Source organism: Balaenoptera borealis, assembly GCF_965194805.1.
Source record: "Balaenoptera borealis genome assembly, chromosome: 9".
NCBI lineage: Eukaryota > Metazoa > Chordata > Mammalia > Artiodactyla > Balaenopteridae > Balaenoptera > Balaenoptera borealis.
Window position 1 is genome coordinate 108604733 of NC_138873.1, and position 19522 is coordinate 108624254.

Here is a 19522-nt window from a genome sequence, read left to right on the forward strand (position 1 = left end):
AGTTGTTTAAAAAGGCTTTTGAAGCAAAAAAAGTCTCAAATGATATGCTTCCTCATTAAGCATCCCATGATAAGGACAATATCATAAATCATAATGGAAGTTAGAGTGTTGGTAATATTTTTGAAGCAGATTAGAATGAGGCATGCAAAAATACATTTACAGAGAATGACCTTGGGAAGCTACCTTTTCTATGTGATTATGTTGAAAACATCCAGCATCTTAAGAAAATACTTGCAGTTAACATTAATTCATTAACAAGGAGATATCAAAAACTACCCACTTTATCTCTCTTAATTTAAAACCCCTAATGTTTATTGTTCAAAGTTGGCAGCTTCCTTCACCCTGACCTTTCTAAAGGGGTTCCTTGAGGACCTACAGGCTCCAGTCAGCTGGGACCAGACACCAGCATATGTAACAGGTTTTTCTTTTAGCAGAAATGCTTACCTGTCTCCTCTCAGTGAGCCGTCATAAATAACTGCTCCTGGGCTGTCCTCTGAAGCATCCACAGTTCATGTCCAGCTCCAGGACATATTGAGGGATGATAAACTTTGCTTTGAGAGCTCCATCTTCATCCACTTTTAAAGACTTTAGTCTTGTTTTCTGATAATCTAGAGGGCTTAGGTACCTTATAAATTGGCAAAGTTTATTAAAACCCAGTCTTTCCTTCTAATTCTTGTTGAAATTGGAGTTATCACTGACTAGAGGGATTCATTCAGAGCAGATTCTTCATCAGGATAAAACAATTAGAAAAGATACTCATACTTCTCCAGGGAATAGCTTTATTTTCAAACTGTTTCCAAATATCAAATGCAAGAATACAGATGCTTGAAAATAGAGCGTACTATTTACTTGCTAAATTACCAATTGATGTTTGAGGGAGTATTTTTTAGGCAAAAAATATCTTTGCTTTTGAAATCAATGCTTAAGAAACCTTTTGACCATTGCTTCTGTGTTCTTATGTTCATATTTAACAGGGAGAACCTGGTGCGATGGGGTTGCCAGGATTAGAAGGATTTCCTGGTATAAAGGTAAGTGCGGGGTTAGACGTGTGATCACTGATTGAACATTTAAAAATGTTTATGGAGCACCTACTGTTGGACCAGGAACTGTTTTAGGTTTGGGGATGTATAAGGGAACAAAAGAGACAAAAATTATGTTCTAAGAAGGGGATACAGAAACTAAAAGAATAAACACAAATAACTAAATAATACCGTTGGTAAGTGCTGTGGAATGAAAAAGTAGAGGCAGGTTAAGGGCATCAGGAGTGTGGAAGGGAAGGGTATCATTTTAAATCGGGTGGTCTGAGAAAGCAAGAACTGAGCAAAGACTTGGAAGAGGTGGGGGGCAGTTAGCCAAGCCAGAACGAAGAATGTTCCAGGCAAGATGAGTAAGTTCTAGAGATGTAGTGTATAGCAAGGTGACACTAGGTAACCGTGCTAAACTGTACGCTTGAAATTTGCTAAGCGTTTTCACCACACACACACACAGTGACCTGTGTGAGGTGATGGGGAGGTGAATTAGCTTAATTGCGGTGATCATTTCACAATGTATACGTATATCAAATCATCATGTTGTACACCTTAAATATATACAACTAAAAACTTTTTTTAAAAAGAAGAAAAAGCAGCAGGTCTAAATGCCCTGAGACAGAGCATTCCTGGTACATCCAAGGAGACCCGGGGAGTGAGCGAGGGGGTATGGTAGGCGATGAGGTCAGAGAGGTGGGGGGGCGGTTAGGAGCAGCCCAGCCATGTTGAAGTCAGTGCTACTCACTGGCCAGTGGAGGACCAGTGCCAGTCTGCAGACTCGTTATGGGTTCTGGGGCAAGGTAAGCACAGAGATGGAGACAAAGCATTTAAACAACTTGTCTGGCAGCCTGACTTTTGACGTTGCCATGATATCCAAACATGCGACCAGTAGACTCACCTTGGATCATGATGCATTAGAAAATAAATAAGTAAATAAACTGCCCCTTCCCCACAGGTAGTTTGAGAAGCACTAATTAATAAGGAGGCTCACCAGCCATCGTAAGGACTTCATCCTTCACTCTGAGGGAATATGGAGCCAGCGGTGGTTTCTGAGTAGTAGAGTGATGGGGCCCGCAGCTGGAGAGCGAGGATGGGGCAGGGAAGACACTATTCCTGTAGACGGGGGAGTGATGTCGGCTCAGATGAGAGCAGAAACGGTGGCGGTCGTGAGGAGCAGATAGGTTATGGACGTGCTGCGAAGGCAGAACGACAGGGCTGATGGGATGTGGGTCTGAGAGAAGAGTCAAGGACGGCTCCATGGTGTTGACCTGAGCAACTGGCGTGACAGGGCGTCGTCAACAGAAATGAGGACGGCTACAGATACACAACGATCCGGAGTATGATTTTGGACATGGGACTGAGTTTGGAAGTATCTATTAGACAGCAAAGTGGGGGTATTGAGTAGGCAGTACAATATAAAAGTATGGAGTTTACAAAAGAGTCTAAGGGAATTCCCTGGCAGTCCAGTGGTTAAGAATCCACACTTCCACTGCAGAGGGCATGGGTTCGATCCCTGGTCGGGGAACTAAGATCCTGCATGCTGCGTGGTGCAGCCAAAAAATAAAAAAAAAATAATAATAATAATAAAGAGTCTAGGGCTTCCCTGGTGGTGCAGTGGTTGAGAATCTGCCTGCCAATGCAGAGGACACGGGTTCGAGCCCTGGTCTGGGAAGATCCCACATGCCGCGGAGCAACTAGGCCCGTGAGCCACAATTACTGAGCCTGCACGTCTGGAGCCTGTGCTCTGCAACAAGAGAGGCTGCCATAGTGAGAGGCCCGCGCACCACAATGAAGAGTGGCCCCCGCCTGCTGCAACTAGAGAAAGCCCTCGCACAGAAACGAAGACCCAACACAGCCATAAATAAATAAATAAATAAATAAATAAATAAATATTTTTAAAAAAGAGTCTAAGTGGAGATACAGATTGCTTGTCTAAGCATATAGATGCTATCTGAAAGTCAGAAGGCTGGATAAGATCACCAAGAGAATGACAGTAGATTTTTTTAAAAGAGAAGAGGATCAGTCAAGTATACTCCAATAAAAATTAATTTAAAAGACAAAAAATTAAAAACAAAAGAATGTTGTTTTTTCACTCAAAAAAATGGAAGAGGGTCAAGAGCTGAGCCCCAAGGCCCTCCAACATTAAGATCAGGAAGAAAAGGGGGAATGAGCAAGGGAGACTGAGGAGGAGTGACCACGGAAATAGGAGGAAATGTTGGCTTCCTGGAAATCAAGCAAAGATCATGTAACAAGAAGAGAGAGTGAAAATCTGTCTCAAATCCTGCAGATAGGTCAAGTAGGATGGGGTCAAGTAGGACGGCAAAGTACTGACATTGGATTCAGCAATATAGAGGCCACGTATCACCAGAGGAATGATTACTGTTTCACTGTGTTGGTAGGAGCAATTGCTGGACTTGAATGGGTTTAAGAGAGAATGACAAAAAAAGATTTAGAGACAGCAAATACAGTTTAAACAGTGCTTAAGGAGTTTTGCTGCAAAGGAAAGTAAAGAAATGGGCCAGCAGCTGCTGGAGGAGATAGGGCAAGGTTTGCTAAAATGAACTTTAAGACCACAGAAGTAGCAGACTGTTACTGTGCTGAAGAAAAGGGAGGGGGATGGCGAGATAGGAGGAGAGGGGAGAATTGCTGGAATGACATCCTTAAATAGCTAAGAGGAAAGGGGACCTAGAGCATAAATGCAGGGTTTGGCTTCAGAGAGAAGCATGGATAGTTCATCTATGGTAACCGTTGGGAAATCAGAGAATAGGGGTACAGATGCTGGTATGTGGGCACATGAATTGGTTGGAGTCTATAGAGGTTCTTTTCTGATTGCTTCAGTTTTCTCAGAGATGGAGGAGTCAAGGTCATCATCTGAGAGTGTGGTAGGGAGAAGAGGTTGGAGATTTAAGGAGAAGGTCTTCTCAGAGAGAGGGAAAATCCAGGGACCACAGAGTATGATGGCTGAGCAGAACCCCCTAGAGCAGGGGTCCCCAACCCCCGGGCCTTGGCTGGTCCGTGGCCTGTTAGGAACTGGGCCGCACAGCAGGAGGTGAGTGGCGGGCGAGCGAGTGAAGCTTCGTCTGTATTTACAGCCGCTCCCCATGGCTCGTAGTACCGCCTGAGCTCCGCCTCCTGTCTGCATTATGGTGAGCTGTATAATTATTTCATTATATATTACAATGTAATAATAATAGAAATAAGGTGCACAATAAATGTAACGCACTCAAATCATCCCGAAACCATCCCCCCTCCCCCACCCCGGTCTGTGGAAAAATTGTCTTCCACGAAACCGGTCCCTGGTGCCAAAAAGGTTGGGGACCACTGCCCTAGAGGTTCATGGTCATGAACTGAAGTGAGATTATGTACCGTGTACATACGCTCAGGCAAAGGCACAGAACAGGAGGGGAGCTGGATTTAAACAAGGCTCCGGTTTTGACAAGTGAATGCAAGAAGCAAGAATGGGCCAGGAAGCCAATAGTATACACAAGGGAGTGATTATAACAAGTGACCGTGGAATTTAAACTAGATAAATAAGGAGGAGGGGCCATCTAGGCAATGAAGGATAATGAAAAATTTGTATCATGGATGGGTTAGAGGTCTTGGTGACATCAAAAGTTTTGGGGGTTCAAGGTACTCAAGGGAGTGATTTAGAATGATGGAAGATGATGGTCCAAGGTTGGAATGCATGCAGTGGAGGTTATGGAGGGATATGGTTGTTGTTTTTGACAAGGTCTCAGGTATAACTATGGAAATAAGAGGCCATTCCATTAGGGGAGAGTGGTTCAAAGAACTGTGAGACCCGATTGTTGGAAGGACCATCTTATCAGACAGGAGCCCTCTTAACATTCACCTTTATCAGATATCCAAATGTTTCCATTGAATGAAAAGCTCCAGTATATTCATTTCCAGGGTAAAAATCCTGTAATTAAAAAAGTGCAGAGTGGAACTCACAAGGATTCCCTGTTTACATCCTTTGCCCATTTTTCTACTAGTTCTTTTTTTCTTTTTTGACTGTAGCTATGCTTTATGTATTAAAGATACTACTTCTATCTTATATGGTGGAGGCTTTATCCTGGTTGGTCCTTGCCTTTCATTTTTATGTTTAATCTTATTCTATATGTAAATATAACTTTTATGTGGTCAAATGTGAAACTGTTTTCCTTTATGATTTCTTATTTTGCTTTTATGCACGAAATGACTTTCGTTCTCATTCTCAAGCAAAATCAGATAATATGACTTGATTTTCTTCTAGTTCTTATTAATTCATTTTATTTTTATATAATCTATATGGAATTTATATGGAGTATAATGCAAAGAAGGGAATCAGAGTTTTTCAAAGAAATTATTCAATTATTAGCACTATTTGTTGAATAATACAGCCCTTTCTTTACTAAAATTCTATTATAAATGTCTGTTTGTTTCTGAGGTTTCTGTTATATTGCATTGATATACTGCTTAATCTTGGGCCAGTATTCCATTATTTCAATTATTATAGCTTTATTGTATGTTGAAATATGATATTGCTAACCTCTTTATTATTATTCTTTTATTTTTTCTCTTATCCTCGAATATATTTATTATCCCAAGTGAACTTTGATATCATTTGATCAAGCTGCAATTTGTAAAAATTGCATTAATTTATATATTAGTTTGGGTGGCAATGACACCTTTATAGCACTGTCATGCCCTCCAAGAACAAAACATCTCTCTCCATTTAATCAAGTCTTCTTTTATGTCCCTTAGGGAACTTAGGAAGTTTTTAAATGTAGATTCTGCTCAACAAAAATTGCCATTTTATTACCCCATATATAATCAGAAGTATTTTTAGCCTTGTCGGCTTTATCTAAAATACTACATTGCCTTTGGAAAAAGGGTTGAGTCAGTCCACTGTTCAGAGCAATTCCAGGGCTCTTCTTATTGGCCTAAAGAGGAGAAGCTACAAAATCCCCAGTTCTAAACACATTTATTCTAACCTACATCCAATGAGACAAGTACAGCGAAAGCTTTTTAGAAGACATTCAGTGTGCTTAGCTTTTAAGTATTGGTAATGAATTACTTTTGAATATGTGGAATAAAACTATTGACTGATTTTACCTGTAAGTATGTATGGGGTTCTGTTTAAAAGAATAGGTCACAGAAATGATACCATGAATGCTCGTTTTCATTAAGATTATTATTTGCTTTGGTTTTATGGGGTAAAAAAAAGAGAAAGAGGGAGAGAGAGAACTTTGGTAGGTTCTACTGGCTGCAGTTTTCATTTTGTTCTTTTCCCATCTGGGCTCTAGCTTCACCCAGCTGATACGGGTAACATTTATAAGTTCCAAAGAGAAGCTTTACCAAATCCAAATTATTATCTGAGCATTAATTTCATCGGTGGAGGTTTTATAGATATCATTATAAATAGTACATTTTTTCCAGGGAGATCGAGGCCCGGCAGGTCCCCCTGGAGTGGCGGGAATCTCGGTGAGTCCAGATTCTCTCACGTCGGTTTCACGGGCAGCGACCGTCAGAAGGGCTGGGAGCACGCGGTGACACCTTAAACCTCCGGTTTAAAAAGCAGAACCATCCGTCCCTCTCCCACCTCAAGAATGCTCCTTTCTTTATTTTCATCATTTAAAATTTTTTCTTTGTTTTTTTCTCCCCAACTCACTTTCACATGGGAAGGGGAAGCCCAGTTACCTGTGTCGATGCATTAAGATAGCACAGCTCTGAGAAGCTTGTTGGGTTTCTCTCTTCCTGTCATAGTTCAGGGTTTCTTGATCCTCAAAAGGCAAAGTTCTCAACCTCAGGCATGTGCTTCAGGATCTTCTTATTAAGCTGCCATCTGCCTGAGTTTCCCCTCAGCCAGGTGTTATTAGCAGAGCTTTATTGCTGCTAATGTTTTCTCGTAAACTAGCCCTTCCAGCCTCTCAATCATTTTTGTTGCTCTCTGGTGTGGAATGTTTTAATCTCATCAAGGTCTTTCCAGATGAATAGGAAGTGCTCCAGGAAAGGTTAAAATCATTTCTCTGAGCCCTAGGGATCATTCTGATCTTCATTCATGAGGCTCTAATTAAAACTTTGTGGTCAGCCTTGATGAATAAGAACCCACTTATCCTGGCTAGGTGCCCCTGCAGGGTGGGCCAGGGTAGGAAAGTCAACGGAAACCGTGTGGCTTCAGCCACAGGAACGTGAGGAAGATAAGAAAGGGCCCTATCACCGCCCCCCCCAGCACCATCCAGACCCTCCTACCACACCCCCCCCAGCACCTCCATCCTTCAGAAGGAGGGTAGCCCCTCTACTTGACTCTATTTAGTTGCTAAATCTAACAACAAAAAATAAAAACCCATCCACACTCCATAGCAAAGCATCCTGTATGAAGGATAACATCCCCTTAATTCGCTGCTTTAGATCAAGTGAAGTATTAGTGTGACTGTAAAAGTAACATGAAAGTATTTTCTTTAGCAAGCACTGCAGAATTTTTGGTACACGAAAGCGTTCTTCTTGAAAACTGGCTCACACTTATCCCCCTCCTCCCCGCCTTCCCCTTGCTCACTGCCGCTCCTAGCAACATACTTGCAGCTGTTTGTGGGATTGCCCTGAGTCCTCTGCAACCTGCCTCTCAGGGTGCCTTCACAGCCTGTTTTTGTTTCCACCTTCTAATGAAGTGTAATGCCCCACAGCGCTCACTCTGGCGGGACTATAAATTACTTTCAGCCGTTACCCTAAACTGAGTCTACCTTCAAAGAAAAAATACTAGCAACCATTGAAAGTATTGAAAAAACAAGTGACAGGATCAAAAGACGATCCAAATGAAGAATTCCAAGGATATTTTGAAGGATGCAGCATGACTGAAATTAGAGGCTAGCCTGCCACTTGTTGGGATGTCTAAGATGTAATACATTTACCTAAAATGCAGCTTTCCTATCTCAACATTAAGATTAACGGACAATGACAGAAATACGGAAGGGTAAAACTTTTGCATGCTGCAACTATGCAACTGGGTAGTTAAAAGTGCAACTCCCTTTTTTATAACTGGACCTTACTGGGGCTCGGAAAATGAAATAGTTCAAAGATTCTGGAAATAGTGACAGTTACACAGCAGTGTGAGTGTACTTCATGCCACTGAATTGTACACATAAAATGCTTAAAATGGTAGATTTCACGTTATGTATATTTCACCACAATAAAAAACTTCGAAGGTGATGGTTCTGGTTGAAGCAGGGATGTGTCTACCTGCTGAGCACATCACAGGCCTCTGCTGAGAGCCCAGCGGCCGGCCGGTCCTGCTCTTCCTGGAACAGAGCTGTCTGTTTCCTCCCTAGTGTACTCGGGCCCTCCAGGGCCTTCCCCAGGGCTCTTCCTCCCCTCCCTCCCAGGACGGCGTGTGGGCAGAGGGGGCAGCATGCCCTCCCCAGGGCCTCCGAGGTCCCTGCCAGCGCCGCCCGGCCTTCGGGATCTTCGTCTGGAGCTCCAGGCCCAAGCGCCCTGCACCCCTGAGTCCATGCCAAGACCCTTTGGGACACTGGCTTTCTCAGCCCTAACACATCCCCCAACTCAGGTCCGTGAGATTCCAGGCGCTCCTGCTGCACACGGGCGGTGGGAGCCCGGATGCCATCCCGGGGCCTTGTGTCTGCCTCGCTTCGGTCCTCAGCTGTAGCTGGCCTGCCAGGCGGTCTGCTCCCAGAGTCCCATGCGGCAAGTTGGGGAAGAGGGCCTCCCTCTCCATTCCCTTGCAACCTACCGGGACTTCCATGGTCTCAGTCCCACACCTGCATCTCCAGCCGCATGAGGTTCAAGGTGCAGGCGGCGGCTCCTTCTCAAAGGCAGGATCCTTAGGCCCGGCCTGGACGCCTGGGCTCGTGTCTACTGCCATCTCTGCTTTTCCATCTTCCTCTCTCATCCCTCCTGTGGTCTCTCTCGCCCACGGTTTCTCTGTCCGCAGTCCTCCAGGCTGTGGTAGGCTGGGTCACACCAACCTTGTCCCCTCCTTTCAACAAAACGGCCTTTCAAATCAACCATGCTTCTTTTCAGGCTATCTCCCTATGAACTGAAAAACCTACTTGTGAAAATCCCAATCTAGGAAGGACTTCTTTGACCCACCCTGCCCTCCTTCCCCCTAAAGTAAAGAAGATCTGCCCATCAAGAGGGATTTCCAGAAATGAGGATACACTGGCTTAATATTTTCAAAATGCTTATCCTCCCTGCCGTACCACACACCCACATGTGCACTGAGGGACCGCCCTCCCGTCTGCCCAGTGTAGTGTGGTCCCCGGGACTCTGGCCGGTAGGGATGCCAGGTCGGTGTAGAGCCACACCTGCAGCACGGGTGGTAAACGCTCAGGTGGGGGAGGGAAGCGCATGGCCTTATTCAGTAATCTGGCTCCTAACATCTCCCCTTGGCTTGACTTCCCAGGGGAAACCCGGAGCCCCAGGCCCTCCAGGAATCCCAGGAGAACAGGTCAGTTGCCCATTCCTTACTTAGCCGTTTTCCTTGTGTTGTACTGCGTGCAGTTTTGAAGCTCTTCTTGGCAGCTAACGTTTGTCTGTGGCCACGTCTACAGGGTGAGAGAGGGCCTGTTGGAGACATAGGATTCCCTGGACCAGAAGGACCCGCAGGAAAGCCCGTAAGTCCTTTATCTGTTGTTTGCCAGTTTAAGAAATGTTCTAAGCATTGCCTCCTTACCTCTCTCTTCGGGAAGTCTGAGATTGGAATAAGTAGTTTCCAAGTAAGTAAGAGCAGGTCTGCAAATGGCTTTGGGGGTGTGGTTCTCACTGAGGGCCCAGCTCCCTGTGAGTATCTCTATGTCTTAAACCACAGTGAGAACAGTGAGGTCTTTTGTTTTAAATGTCAGGAAATTAGACTCATTATTTCTCAGGTCTAATGTTCTCAGCGGAGCTAAAACATGAAATGGCCTGTCACATCCTGAAATATGAAGACTCGCAGATGTAACACCTGTGTGTTAAGCTAGAGAGGAAAGAAGCTCTTGTATCAGATCCCCTCCTTTACCTGTGGGTCTTGTTCTTACACGGTCATAAATCACTGCTGTCAAATACATCATCCCCTCCTGTCCTAAAAGAGCTCTTGGCTACTGATATATAATACTGATGTGACACTGTAACAACCATTCCTACTAATTCAGTTCAATTCCACATATTCTCAGCTCATCCCTGCCTTTTGCTAAGCATGTGCTGGGCCCCGAGGGAGGGGATATAAAGAGGAATAGACATACCTCACTCTCGGGTGTGCTTTTTATAGAAGTCCCTGTTCCCTTTGCTTGTTTCTGCGCCGTGGGGTGGGCGGGAAGGGGACGCTGTTAGGAGAAGGGGGGCTGAAGGTGACCGCGTGGTGCAGAGTTCAGGAGGCTGCTCAGAATCCGTGAAGCCACAGGGTAAGGGCATTCCCTGGCCACAGCCTCCCCAGAGAAGGCAACATGAACACACGGGACGTGCATGCAATTTAGAGTCAGGAAGATCTGGGTTTGAGTTACGACTCAAAGGGTTTGTGAGTCACTTAAGCAAGGTGACATATGGTAAGACGTCCAATGCCTGCCGTGGGAGACGCCCCATTAATATTGGTCTCATTCCCTACCTCCCCTCCCTCCTTTTTACCAGCTCCCTATCCCAGCCCCTGTAAGCCACTCACAAATGCTTGCCATTCAGTTCCCAGGGGATTATGCAAAAAGCAATCTGTTCATTGAGCAAATACTTCTTGAGCGCCTACTACTTGCCAAGCACTGGGAGCTTTCAGCTCATCGGATTTACATTCTAGTACAGGGACACAGACAACAAACAAATAGACACACACAATTTCAGGGAGAAGATGATCTGAGCAGGGTGAAGCCCTAGAGTAGAATTTAAATAGGGCAGTCCATAATGGCCCACCCCTTGAGCAAACCCTGCATGACGGGAGAGCTCAAGCCATGGGGAGGCCAGGAGGGCGGGGGGCAGGGGGACCTTGTTCCAAGAAAAAGGAATGGCTAGTAGAGCCTGCTGTGTTGAAGGGAGGGAAGAAGGCATGAAGGCAGGAGTGAGCTGAGCTAAAGGAGAGTGGCAAAGATACGGAGGGAGAGGCAGGCAGTGGCAGACCACGAGGAACTTCTAAGCCAGGAATGGAGGGTGGGTTTCATGTGAAGTCCGATGGAGACCCACTGGAGCATCTGTAGCAGGGAAGGAAAACGACTGCATCTTAAGGAATACTCTGGGTGCTGCGCGGAGGGCGGAGCGTGGGGAGCAGAACTTTGAAGCGTCGCCGTGATCCCCATGAGCAATACAGATGGTGGGAAGAGGAGATTTAGGACGTGCGCTGAAGGGGGAGCCAGCAACACTTGCTGATGGACCAGACAGATGCAGAGTGTGAGGAAGAGACCAATCAAAGCCGTGGTTTGGGGTCTGAGCAACCGGGTCAGGGTGGTATGTTTGGTGAGACGGGTGGGTTTGGGAGGAAAAACTTGAGTTCTCTGTTGTAAAGCTTCATGTTGAAGCACTAGTCGACATCCAAGTGGATTTCTAGTCACGTAAGCAGTGTATGTGTGCATCTGGAATTGATGGAGAGGCCAGGGCTGGAGAGACTGATTTGGGTATCTCAACCTGAGCCTGGATGCAGTAGGGTCACCGCGAATTGGGAAGAGAACAGGGCTGTCAGGAGAGGATATGGCAGAAAGACTGAGAAGGTGCAGCCAGTGAGATGTGAAGAAAACCAGGCGATGGCGGTTTCCTGGATGTGGAGGGAGGTTAAGTGTTTAAGAGAAACGAGAGGAAGACATACAGAAAAGTAACAAAGGAGCTGACAATCCTCCCCCAGGTTTGGAAATGTGGACCTCATTGCGGGGAGAGTACAGTACGGTAGGATCTTGATAAGAATGACCCCGTTGACAGGGGACATTTGAAGATACAAGAGAGTGGACTTAGAGTAAGGAGAGAAGACTCCCAAGGAACAGGGCAGAGCATCCTTCTCACGGGGAGGGGGCGGGCGGAAGTCTGAGTACCTATGCGCACAGGTGCGTGGCTCTGGCGGCGGGGATGTGAGCGGGTCCTCTGCTGTCATTTTCTCAGTGAAGCACGGAAGTCATCAGTTGACCATGAGGAGTGGGGTGGTGATGCTGGAGGTTTCGTGAGACAGGAAAATATGTGCAAATACTTCTGGAAAGAAGGAGTCAAGTCAGGAAATACAGAAGGATGGCTGGTGATGCAGAGGGGCTGCTTGGGAACTGCTGCCATACGTGTAGATCAGAACGCCTGAGCGAGGGTAACCCTTCTTCTTCACCCACAGTCAGCTCCTCAGACGCAGGTGTGCTGTGAAGGGAAAGCTGGTCATACTTTCTGAGTTAGAAAAAAGCATAGCGTTCTTGCAGATAAGTGAGATGAGGGGGATAGAGGTAAATCCACTGAGGTTTTTGTAAAAATTTCTGAAAGCAGAACTCACCCCCCACCCCCCACCATGGAGAACAAGTTAGTAACACCTTCATAGAAAAGAGAACACACATGAGAGTCACTGATGAATTACAAGGGACAAAAAATTATCTATAGGTTTATTCGTTTTCTTGTATTGTTACCAAAAACACGAATTATATTTTTACACCAGATTTATCTTCTTTTATTCAAGTAACACAGTTGTTTCTTTCACATCCTCTCCTTCATCAGCTTTATCCTTTTTTTGCTTGTGTTTCTGGATGACATAAATCCTTTGAACCTGATGCTTTGGGCAACGTGGTCTTAGTTAAAGTGCTCTAGATAATTCCCAGGCTGTTCAGGAAGGCCGGGGGACTCTGGTTGGGTTCCCAACTGTGGCAGGTGTTAGTGTGATTTACAGCAGTGAAAACACAGGCTTTTCTGCAGATCCATCCTTGCGGACTGCACTCCAGCACAATCAGAGTCTCCCCAGGCTTTTCAGAGGAGCAAGTCCATGCACCTGCCCGCTGGCTAAGAAATCATTTCCTCACCTTGATCTCCCTCTTCAAATCAAATCTCAGAGACGTACCTGCTGTCTCACTCTCAGTATTTGATGTGACCCCAGGTGCTTTCCCTTCTTACACTTCCCAGTCAGTGGTTCTCCCAGGCTTATAAATCTGTAAGCAGAACTGGGCTTTATTCCCACCTCCAGAACTGCCTTGTAAAGTTCGGGAAACTTCCAATTTAGTAAGAAAAAGCTACTACTTAATACTCTCAGAAAACATGATTACAGATTTCTCACTGTCCTTTCATATCTTCTAACTGAAAAATAACAATCGTTCTCTGGCTGACAGTCTATTTCATAGTGGCATCTGGCTCTGGCCATGTTATGAGATTTCTCAAGCAGCAACGGAGACCATTTACTGAGAATGACTCTCTTTGGTAGGAAGATTGTTAGACGGGAACAATAAATACCATACACCAGCCAACCAGTGCCATGGGGAACCTTCTTATTTCTCAGAATGTACCTAATGGAATCAGTAAGGAAAATAACCCTGTTGACTATTTACAGTGAGCTAGGCATTTTCTGTTATTTCCCTAAATCCTTAGTTTTAAGGCCATTATTTTATCCTGACTTTATAAGTGGAGAAGCTGACGCTATTAAGGTTAAGTAAATTGCCTGAAGTAAATGGAACTTGCAAGTGACAGAGTCAGAATTTAAACTTGGGGCTGACTCTATCGATTTTGTTTTCCATTTCGCCACACTGCCTCACCAAAATCTCAGTAGAAATATGATAAAGTCCTTGAAACTTTACCCTTTTGTTGCATTTAATTATGTCTGTTAATGCAGAATAAGAAATATTGATCATTTTTTGTCTTTACAGGGAATAAATGGGAAAGATGGATTACCAGGTGTGCAGGTATGGAAAATACTATTGAAAATAAATGTTCTAATGCAAAACTACATCCAGATTACCTGCCAGAGTTCCTGATCCAGCAGCCTGATGAGAAATCTTGGCACACAGTGATTTTTAGTGCTGACATTTGTTTTTCAGGGCATCATGGGTAAGCCTGGAGAGAGAGGCCCCAAAGGAGAACGGGTATGTACATTCCTACTGTAATTGTTATTTAAGTCTGTCTCCACAACTGCCCCCTCATTTGAGTTACACAGTTATGTTCGTAGACCCCCTCGAAATCTCCACGTATGAAAAGGCTAGGGTGTATGTGATCCAAGGTCTCTGCCAGGCATAAAATGGGACCATTCAGGGAAACAGCAGCAGAGCATATGGCAAATACCCCTACCTGGTTTGCCTTTATTCACAACTAAGTCTGGTTTGCTGTTCCAGTTTGGAAAGCTTCTATCAGCCTCCTGTCTCAGACACATGTCCCTACTGTAACCATCACCCGTGTGTTCTTTACCTGAAGTAGGGTTTCTCCACCTCCGCACTGTTACTATCTGGGGCAGATAATTCTTTGTCACAGGTGCCTGTCCTGTGCTTTGTAGGATGTTTAGCAGCATACCTGGACTCTACCCACTAGACCCTGTACAACCAACCTCCCTCCAGAAATGTCTCCTTGCAACTCCAAATGCCTCCCTGGGAGCAGAGGTGTTGTCAAGACCCCCTGAGCTGGGGGAATAATACTAGGCTGAGTAAGGGGGGTGGCGAGGAGGAAGAGAAGGACAAAGGGGAAGTGAACATGTAGAGCTACTAGTAATGCCGGTTATGGCGTACGCTTTTATTTTCATTGTTTTGGTTGTTGATGTCATTGTTGCAGCTTCCCATTCTTTTCTCTAAGGAACCTTAGCATTTTCTGCTAGAATTGGATCCATTCCATGGCAACAGGTTCCCTGAGCATTGTTATTCAGAGGGGTTCTAGCGAGGGCTTGTGTGTGTGTGTGTGTGTGTGTGTGTGTGTGTGTGTGTGCACGTGCACACACGTTCTTGTGTCCTGGTGTCTAGTTTACTTATTATTACCCAAATAATCCATGCTAACTGAAGGAAACACAAAAATAGAGATAATATATAGAAAAAAGAAAAAAAAGCCTACATTATCCCACTACGCAGAGATAAGCACTATTGATATTTTGGACATATTTCCATCTCACTGTCATACATCATATACACGTTTGCTTAATGCATCAGTACAAGTGAATGTATACTTTTCAAAAAGTTGGTTCGTACTGTTTCGTAAGTGAATTCTTTCACCTAATATATGACGACCATCTTTCCATGTCAGTAAATCTAGATCCACATGGACATTTTAGTGGCTATATGTTATTCCACTGTTTGGATATACCTTTTCCAAGGTATTTGGAAAATACCCTGCCCCCTTTTCCTGGGTATTTAGGTTCTTTCTAATTTTCATGATAAAAAACCTTACTATAATGAACATCCGTGTGCCTAAACTATAAATAATTTTAATCGTGTTTATTTTGCACATGCTCGAAGTGTGCTAGTAGTTCTTTTATTTCTTTTTTTTTTTTTAAATCTCAGTCATCTCTGATATTTCTCCAAATGCAAGCTGGGTTGATATACTTGTATGAGACATATTTTTATAACCAAGACAGTAGAATTGAAATTAGGTCCAGCTGTTTTTCTTCTTTCTGCATGGCTTCTTTCTATATCTCTTCATTTATGATCAAATAGATCTTTGTAATTGTTCATTCATTTTTATTATTTTTTAAATCAGGAGAAATAGAGTTTGGACTTCTGCAGAATAGTCACAAATAAAAGAATAATACAGTGAAATACCGGGCAGGTCCATGCACCATTCTTTCATATTCAGTGTGGTCATCACCTCCTGGAACTGTGGAACTGAATATTTGAAATATGGTACTGAAACACCTGCTAAGACACACACACGTATTCTTTCATTCATATTCTCCCTCCCTCTCTCTCTCTCTCCCCCGCATCCCTCTTTCATACTCTCATGCACAAACACATACAGTAGTAGACACCTTGCAGGATCAAAGTCTACATTAAAGAAACTTCTTCTCAGATTCAGGCACATCTAATTTATTATGGCATCGTAATCAATGAATTCTCTTATAGTTTATTTACATTATTGAATAAATGACCTCAGTGATGACTCTTCACCCCAGTCACCTACTTTGAACCTTCCCAAAGGCTCCCTTTCTCACTTTCCTGAGTCTTTAAGACCCACTGTGCATGCACACATTCACACACACACATACACGTGTGTGCATGTAAAACACGAGCACAGAAACCAACTCATAGAAACTATTAAAGATCAAACACACAGGAAGAAGCAGAAAAAAGGAAAAACACATGATTTAGGAGAGATTTTGAGTGTCCTGAAGCTTCTCCGAGTGAAAACTTTCAGTGATGAAATCTTCTTAACCATCTTCCTTTGTTATTGAAAAGGAGACCCAAACCTGAAGTGACAGCCGCTGTTGACTTTCAAAAGTGTCATCGTTCTAGACTGGCACCCGGGTACAAGTCACATCGTCACTAACTTTGTACTGAGTGCTTTCCACGTGTCGGCTTGTTCTAGGCACTTTACCTGAGTTAACTCACTTCTCAGCATCGCCTATTCAGTGGATTCTCTTAATAACCCCACTTTAGGGAGAGGAAGCAGGGTGGAGCGGGTTCGAGTCCCTTACCCCAGGCCTCACAGCTAGCACGTGCCAGTATGAATCCAGAACCTCTGCTTTTAACCACAGCTAACGTGGTTCTAGAAGAGATCATTCTTATTCATTTTTTTCCTTAACAGGGTGATCAGGGAATTCCAGGAGACCGAGGCCCACAAGGCGAACGCGGAAAACCCGGCCTTCCAGGCATAAAGGGGGACATGGGTCCTATGGGGCCCCCAGGAAATAAGGGATCCCCGGGGCACCAAGGCCTTCCAGGCCACCCCGGCCTCCCCGGCTCCCCGGTAAGTGGGCCGAGAACTCGTGGCTGGGACTGACCACGTGTCCCTTTTACAACAAGAGCAGTCATAAACCTTTCAAGATTAATATAATGAACCTAAGCTGGCTTCTACAAGGGTGGCAATAGCTGTCACTTATTTCAAGTTATGTGTGGGCTCCCCCGCTTCGTACTCACTAAACATCCCTCAGTAGATCCTCACAACTAAACTGGGACGACAGGTGGCCTGTCCATCCGCCTTGACGAATGCAGAAGCCGAGTGCGGACCTGTCCAACGTCACAGTTATCTAGTGGGTCAGACCCAGGCCTGACCGACTCCAAGGCCACACTCTTCAATACTATCCATAGTGTCCCCTTACACTACACAGAAAACACACGTCTGCTTCGTGTTAACACTCCATTTTGTTGACTATCAGAACAACAAATCTGCCCTGTATGGTGCTTTGATGTGGAAACCTGTTAGGCTAAGAAAGAGTGTTTGGCTAAGGAAGCCCATGTCTTTATGAACATCCTCAGGAGGCTGGTGGATGGCCATTCCACAGAGGAACTGAACCTGAAAATATCCACATCAGGAAGAAAGGGGAGTCCTAGCGTGAGGCCAGGGGGTTAAGGACATGCCGTCCTCAGATAATCAGCCAATTCCAGAGACTGGGCCAAATTGGGCATTCCCACCATGTTCTTTAGTTTACCCACTCTTCCTACACTCTGCTTGAATAAAGCCTGTACAGTGAATTCTCAGTGCTGTGTCAGTACGTGGTATTAGATGCATTCATTCCAGTTCATTTGCCCCATAAATAGTGAAAATAAAATATTGAAACTGGAACTGTTCTGTCCCACAGAAGTCATCACTTTATGAGCCCATCATATTGTCTTTAATGCCACACATATACCCCCAGATAGTAACCTCCAAATACAAAGAAGAGTAACAACATACTTTGAAACCCTAACCATCATGAAAAATAATAGCTCCCTTTTAAAAACGTCAAGGTATTATAGTAAAACGTTACTGTTATAAATGTTAGGTTCTTTGTCGAATTCATGTAGATTTATTTGTCAAGGGGTTAAAAATTCAACTGGCGTCATTTACCTACTCCGCTTTACCAGATCCCGCAGCATTTTCTATTAAGGAAAGAAAATTCTTAATACAAGTATGCTTACAATGCGCAGATTACAAATAAACTTAACCATGAAGTGGGTAAAACTTAGTAAGTTTTATCCCATGAACAAAACATGTTAAAGAATCTCTCAGCCTACTTGGAGTTCTGTTCCTTTGAAGATACATAATAAAATCAGTTAGATATTGACTTTACCAGTGTCCACGGATTAGTTACAGGTTAAAAATGTGCCTGGGGTGGTCCCATCATAACACTGCTTCAAATTACTTCAGAAAATGAAGTAATAGGAAATGTCTTTCCTAATCGTGTGAAATCTAACAGGAAGTATGTTCACGTCGCTGGTTATGGTGCCGGCCCACGGCTTTTAAAGCGCTATAGTTATGCACCTCTTCCCAGCATTTGATCAAAACAAAAGATATTTATTGCCTAACGGGGTCAATTGCCAAAAGTTTTTTGCTTGATTGATGGATCTCTACAGATGTTTCAAGCATGCACGCCAACCCAACATTTCTGTTCTTTATTCACTTGTGCTAGGTTCTGCATTAACAGGCCTTTTTTTCCCTCTTTAGGCTGATGTGGTTTCATTTGAAGAAATAAAGAAGTATATTAATCAAGAGGTCCTGAGGATTTTTGAAGGTGAGATTTGCTTAATACACATTTCTGAAGTTTTCCCCGCTTCCCCCCTCCCCTCAGCTGTAGGGGGTCCCTCCAGCAACGTTCTCCAAAGATGGTAGTGAAGCTGCAGCCTTAGGAAGTGACCAGCTATGTGATGGGGCAGCTCACATAGAAGCTTCTTGCTCACACGAACCTAATTTTGCCCCCCTGTAACTTCTCTCTTCGTTCCTGGTCTGCTGACCAGCACAAGGCAGGCGTCCTCCTCGTTCACATGACAGCCCTTCATGTTGTTCCGCATCCACAGTACCCCTCCTTAGTCTTCTCCACTGTGGAGTGAGGGTGCCCAGCTCCCCCACCTCATCGCCCTGGAGAAACACTTCATTTATGAACGGCCTTCCTTCCCCACGAGTATTGTGACCAGGGCAGAAGACAGCATCTTTTGATCTAGACCAGGGCCAGTGGACCATAGCCACCGGCCCGGTCTACCTGCCCTCTGATTTTGTATATCCTACAAGCTAAGAATCATTTTTCCTTTTTTGGGGTGGGCAAGGTGAGGGGAGAGGATACATTTCTAAATGTTTTTTTTAAATCAAAATAATATTGCATGGCATGTGAAACGATCAGAAATTCAAATCTGTGTCCACAAATAAAGTTTCGTTGGAGTGCAGTCCTACTCCTTCCTTTATGTATTTTCTCTGGTTGCTTTCGTGCTGCACAGGAGGATTGAGTATGTGACAGGGACCGTATAGCCTGTAAATCCTTAAATATTTACTATGTGACCCTTTGCAGAGAGAGTTTTCTGACGCCTGATGTAGATACTTTAATAATGCAGCCTAAGATAGCATTCCTTAAAAAAAAAGTCTCCATATCACACTGTTGATTCATTTTGAGTTTTCAATTAACTAACAACCCTCTATGTTCCTTATACGAACTTTTAAAAATCAGGGGTTTCTCATTATGCACTGCGTTCATTTTTACAACGTTAAGTGTGTGGTTTTACGTT

General features: G+C 44.3%; 1 protein-coding gene across 3 annotated transcripts in view; it reads left to right on the forward strand.

Annotated features, from left to right (window-relative positions):
* COL19A1 (collagen type XIX alpha 1 chain) overlaps nucleotides 1-19522 on the forward strand; it is a 374472-nt gene that overhangs the window by 327891 nt on the left and 27059 nt on the right. For all 3 annotated transcript variants that reach the window (XM_082405049.1, XM_082405048.1, XM_082405047.1), the window contains 8 exons: nucleotides 975-1028; nucleotides 6447-6491; nucleotides 9424-9468; nucleotides 9572-9634; nucleotides 13784-13819; nucleotides 13955-13999; nucleotides 16635-16796; nucleotides 18474-18540. In XM_082405049.1, the coding sequence (XP_082261175.1) occupies nucleotides 975-1028; nucleotides 6447-6491; nucleotides 9424-9468; nucleotides 9572-9634; nucleotides 13784-13819; nucleotides 13955-13999; nucleotides 16635-16796; nucleotides 18474-18540 (517 nt within the window). The remainder of the gene's footprint in view (nucleotides 1-974; nucleotides 1029-6446; nucleotides 6492-9423; nucleotides 9469-9571; nucleotides 9635-13783; nucleotides 13820-13954; nucleotides 14000-16634; nucleotides 16797-18473; nucleotides 18541-19522) is intronic.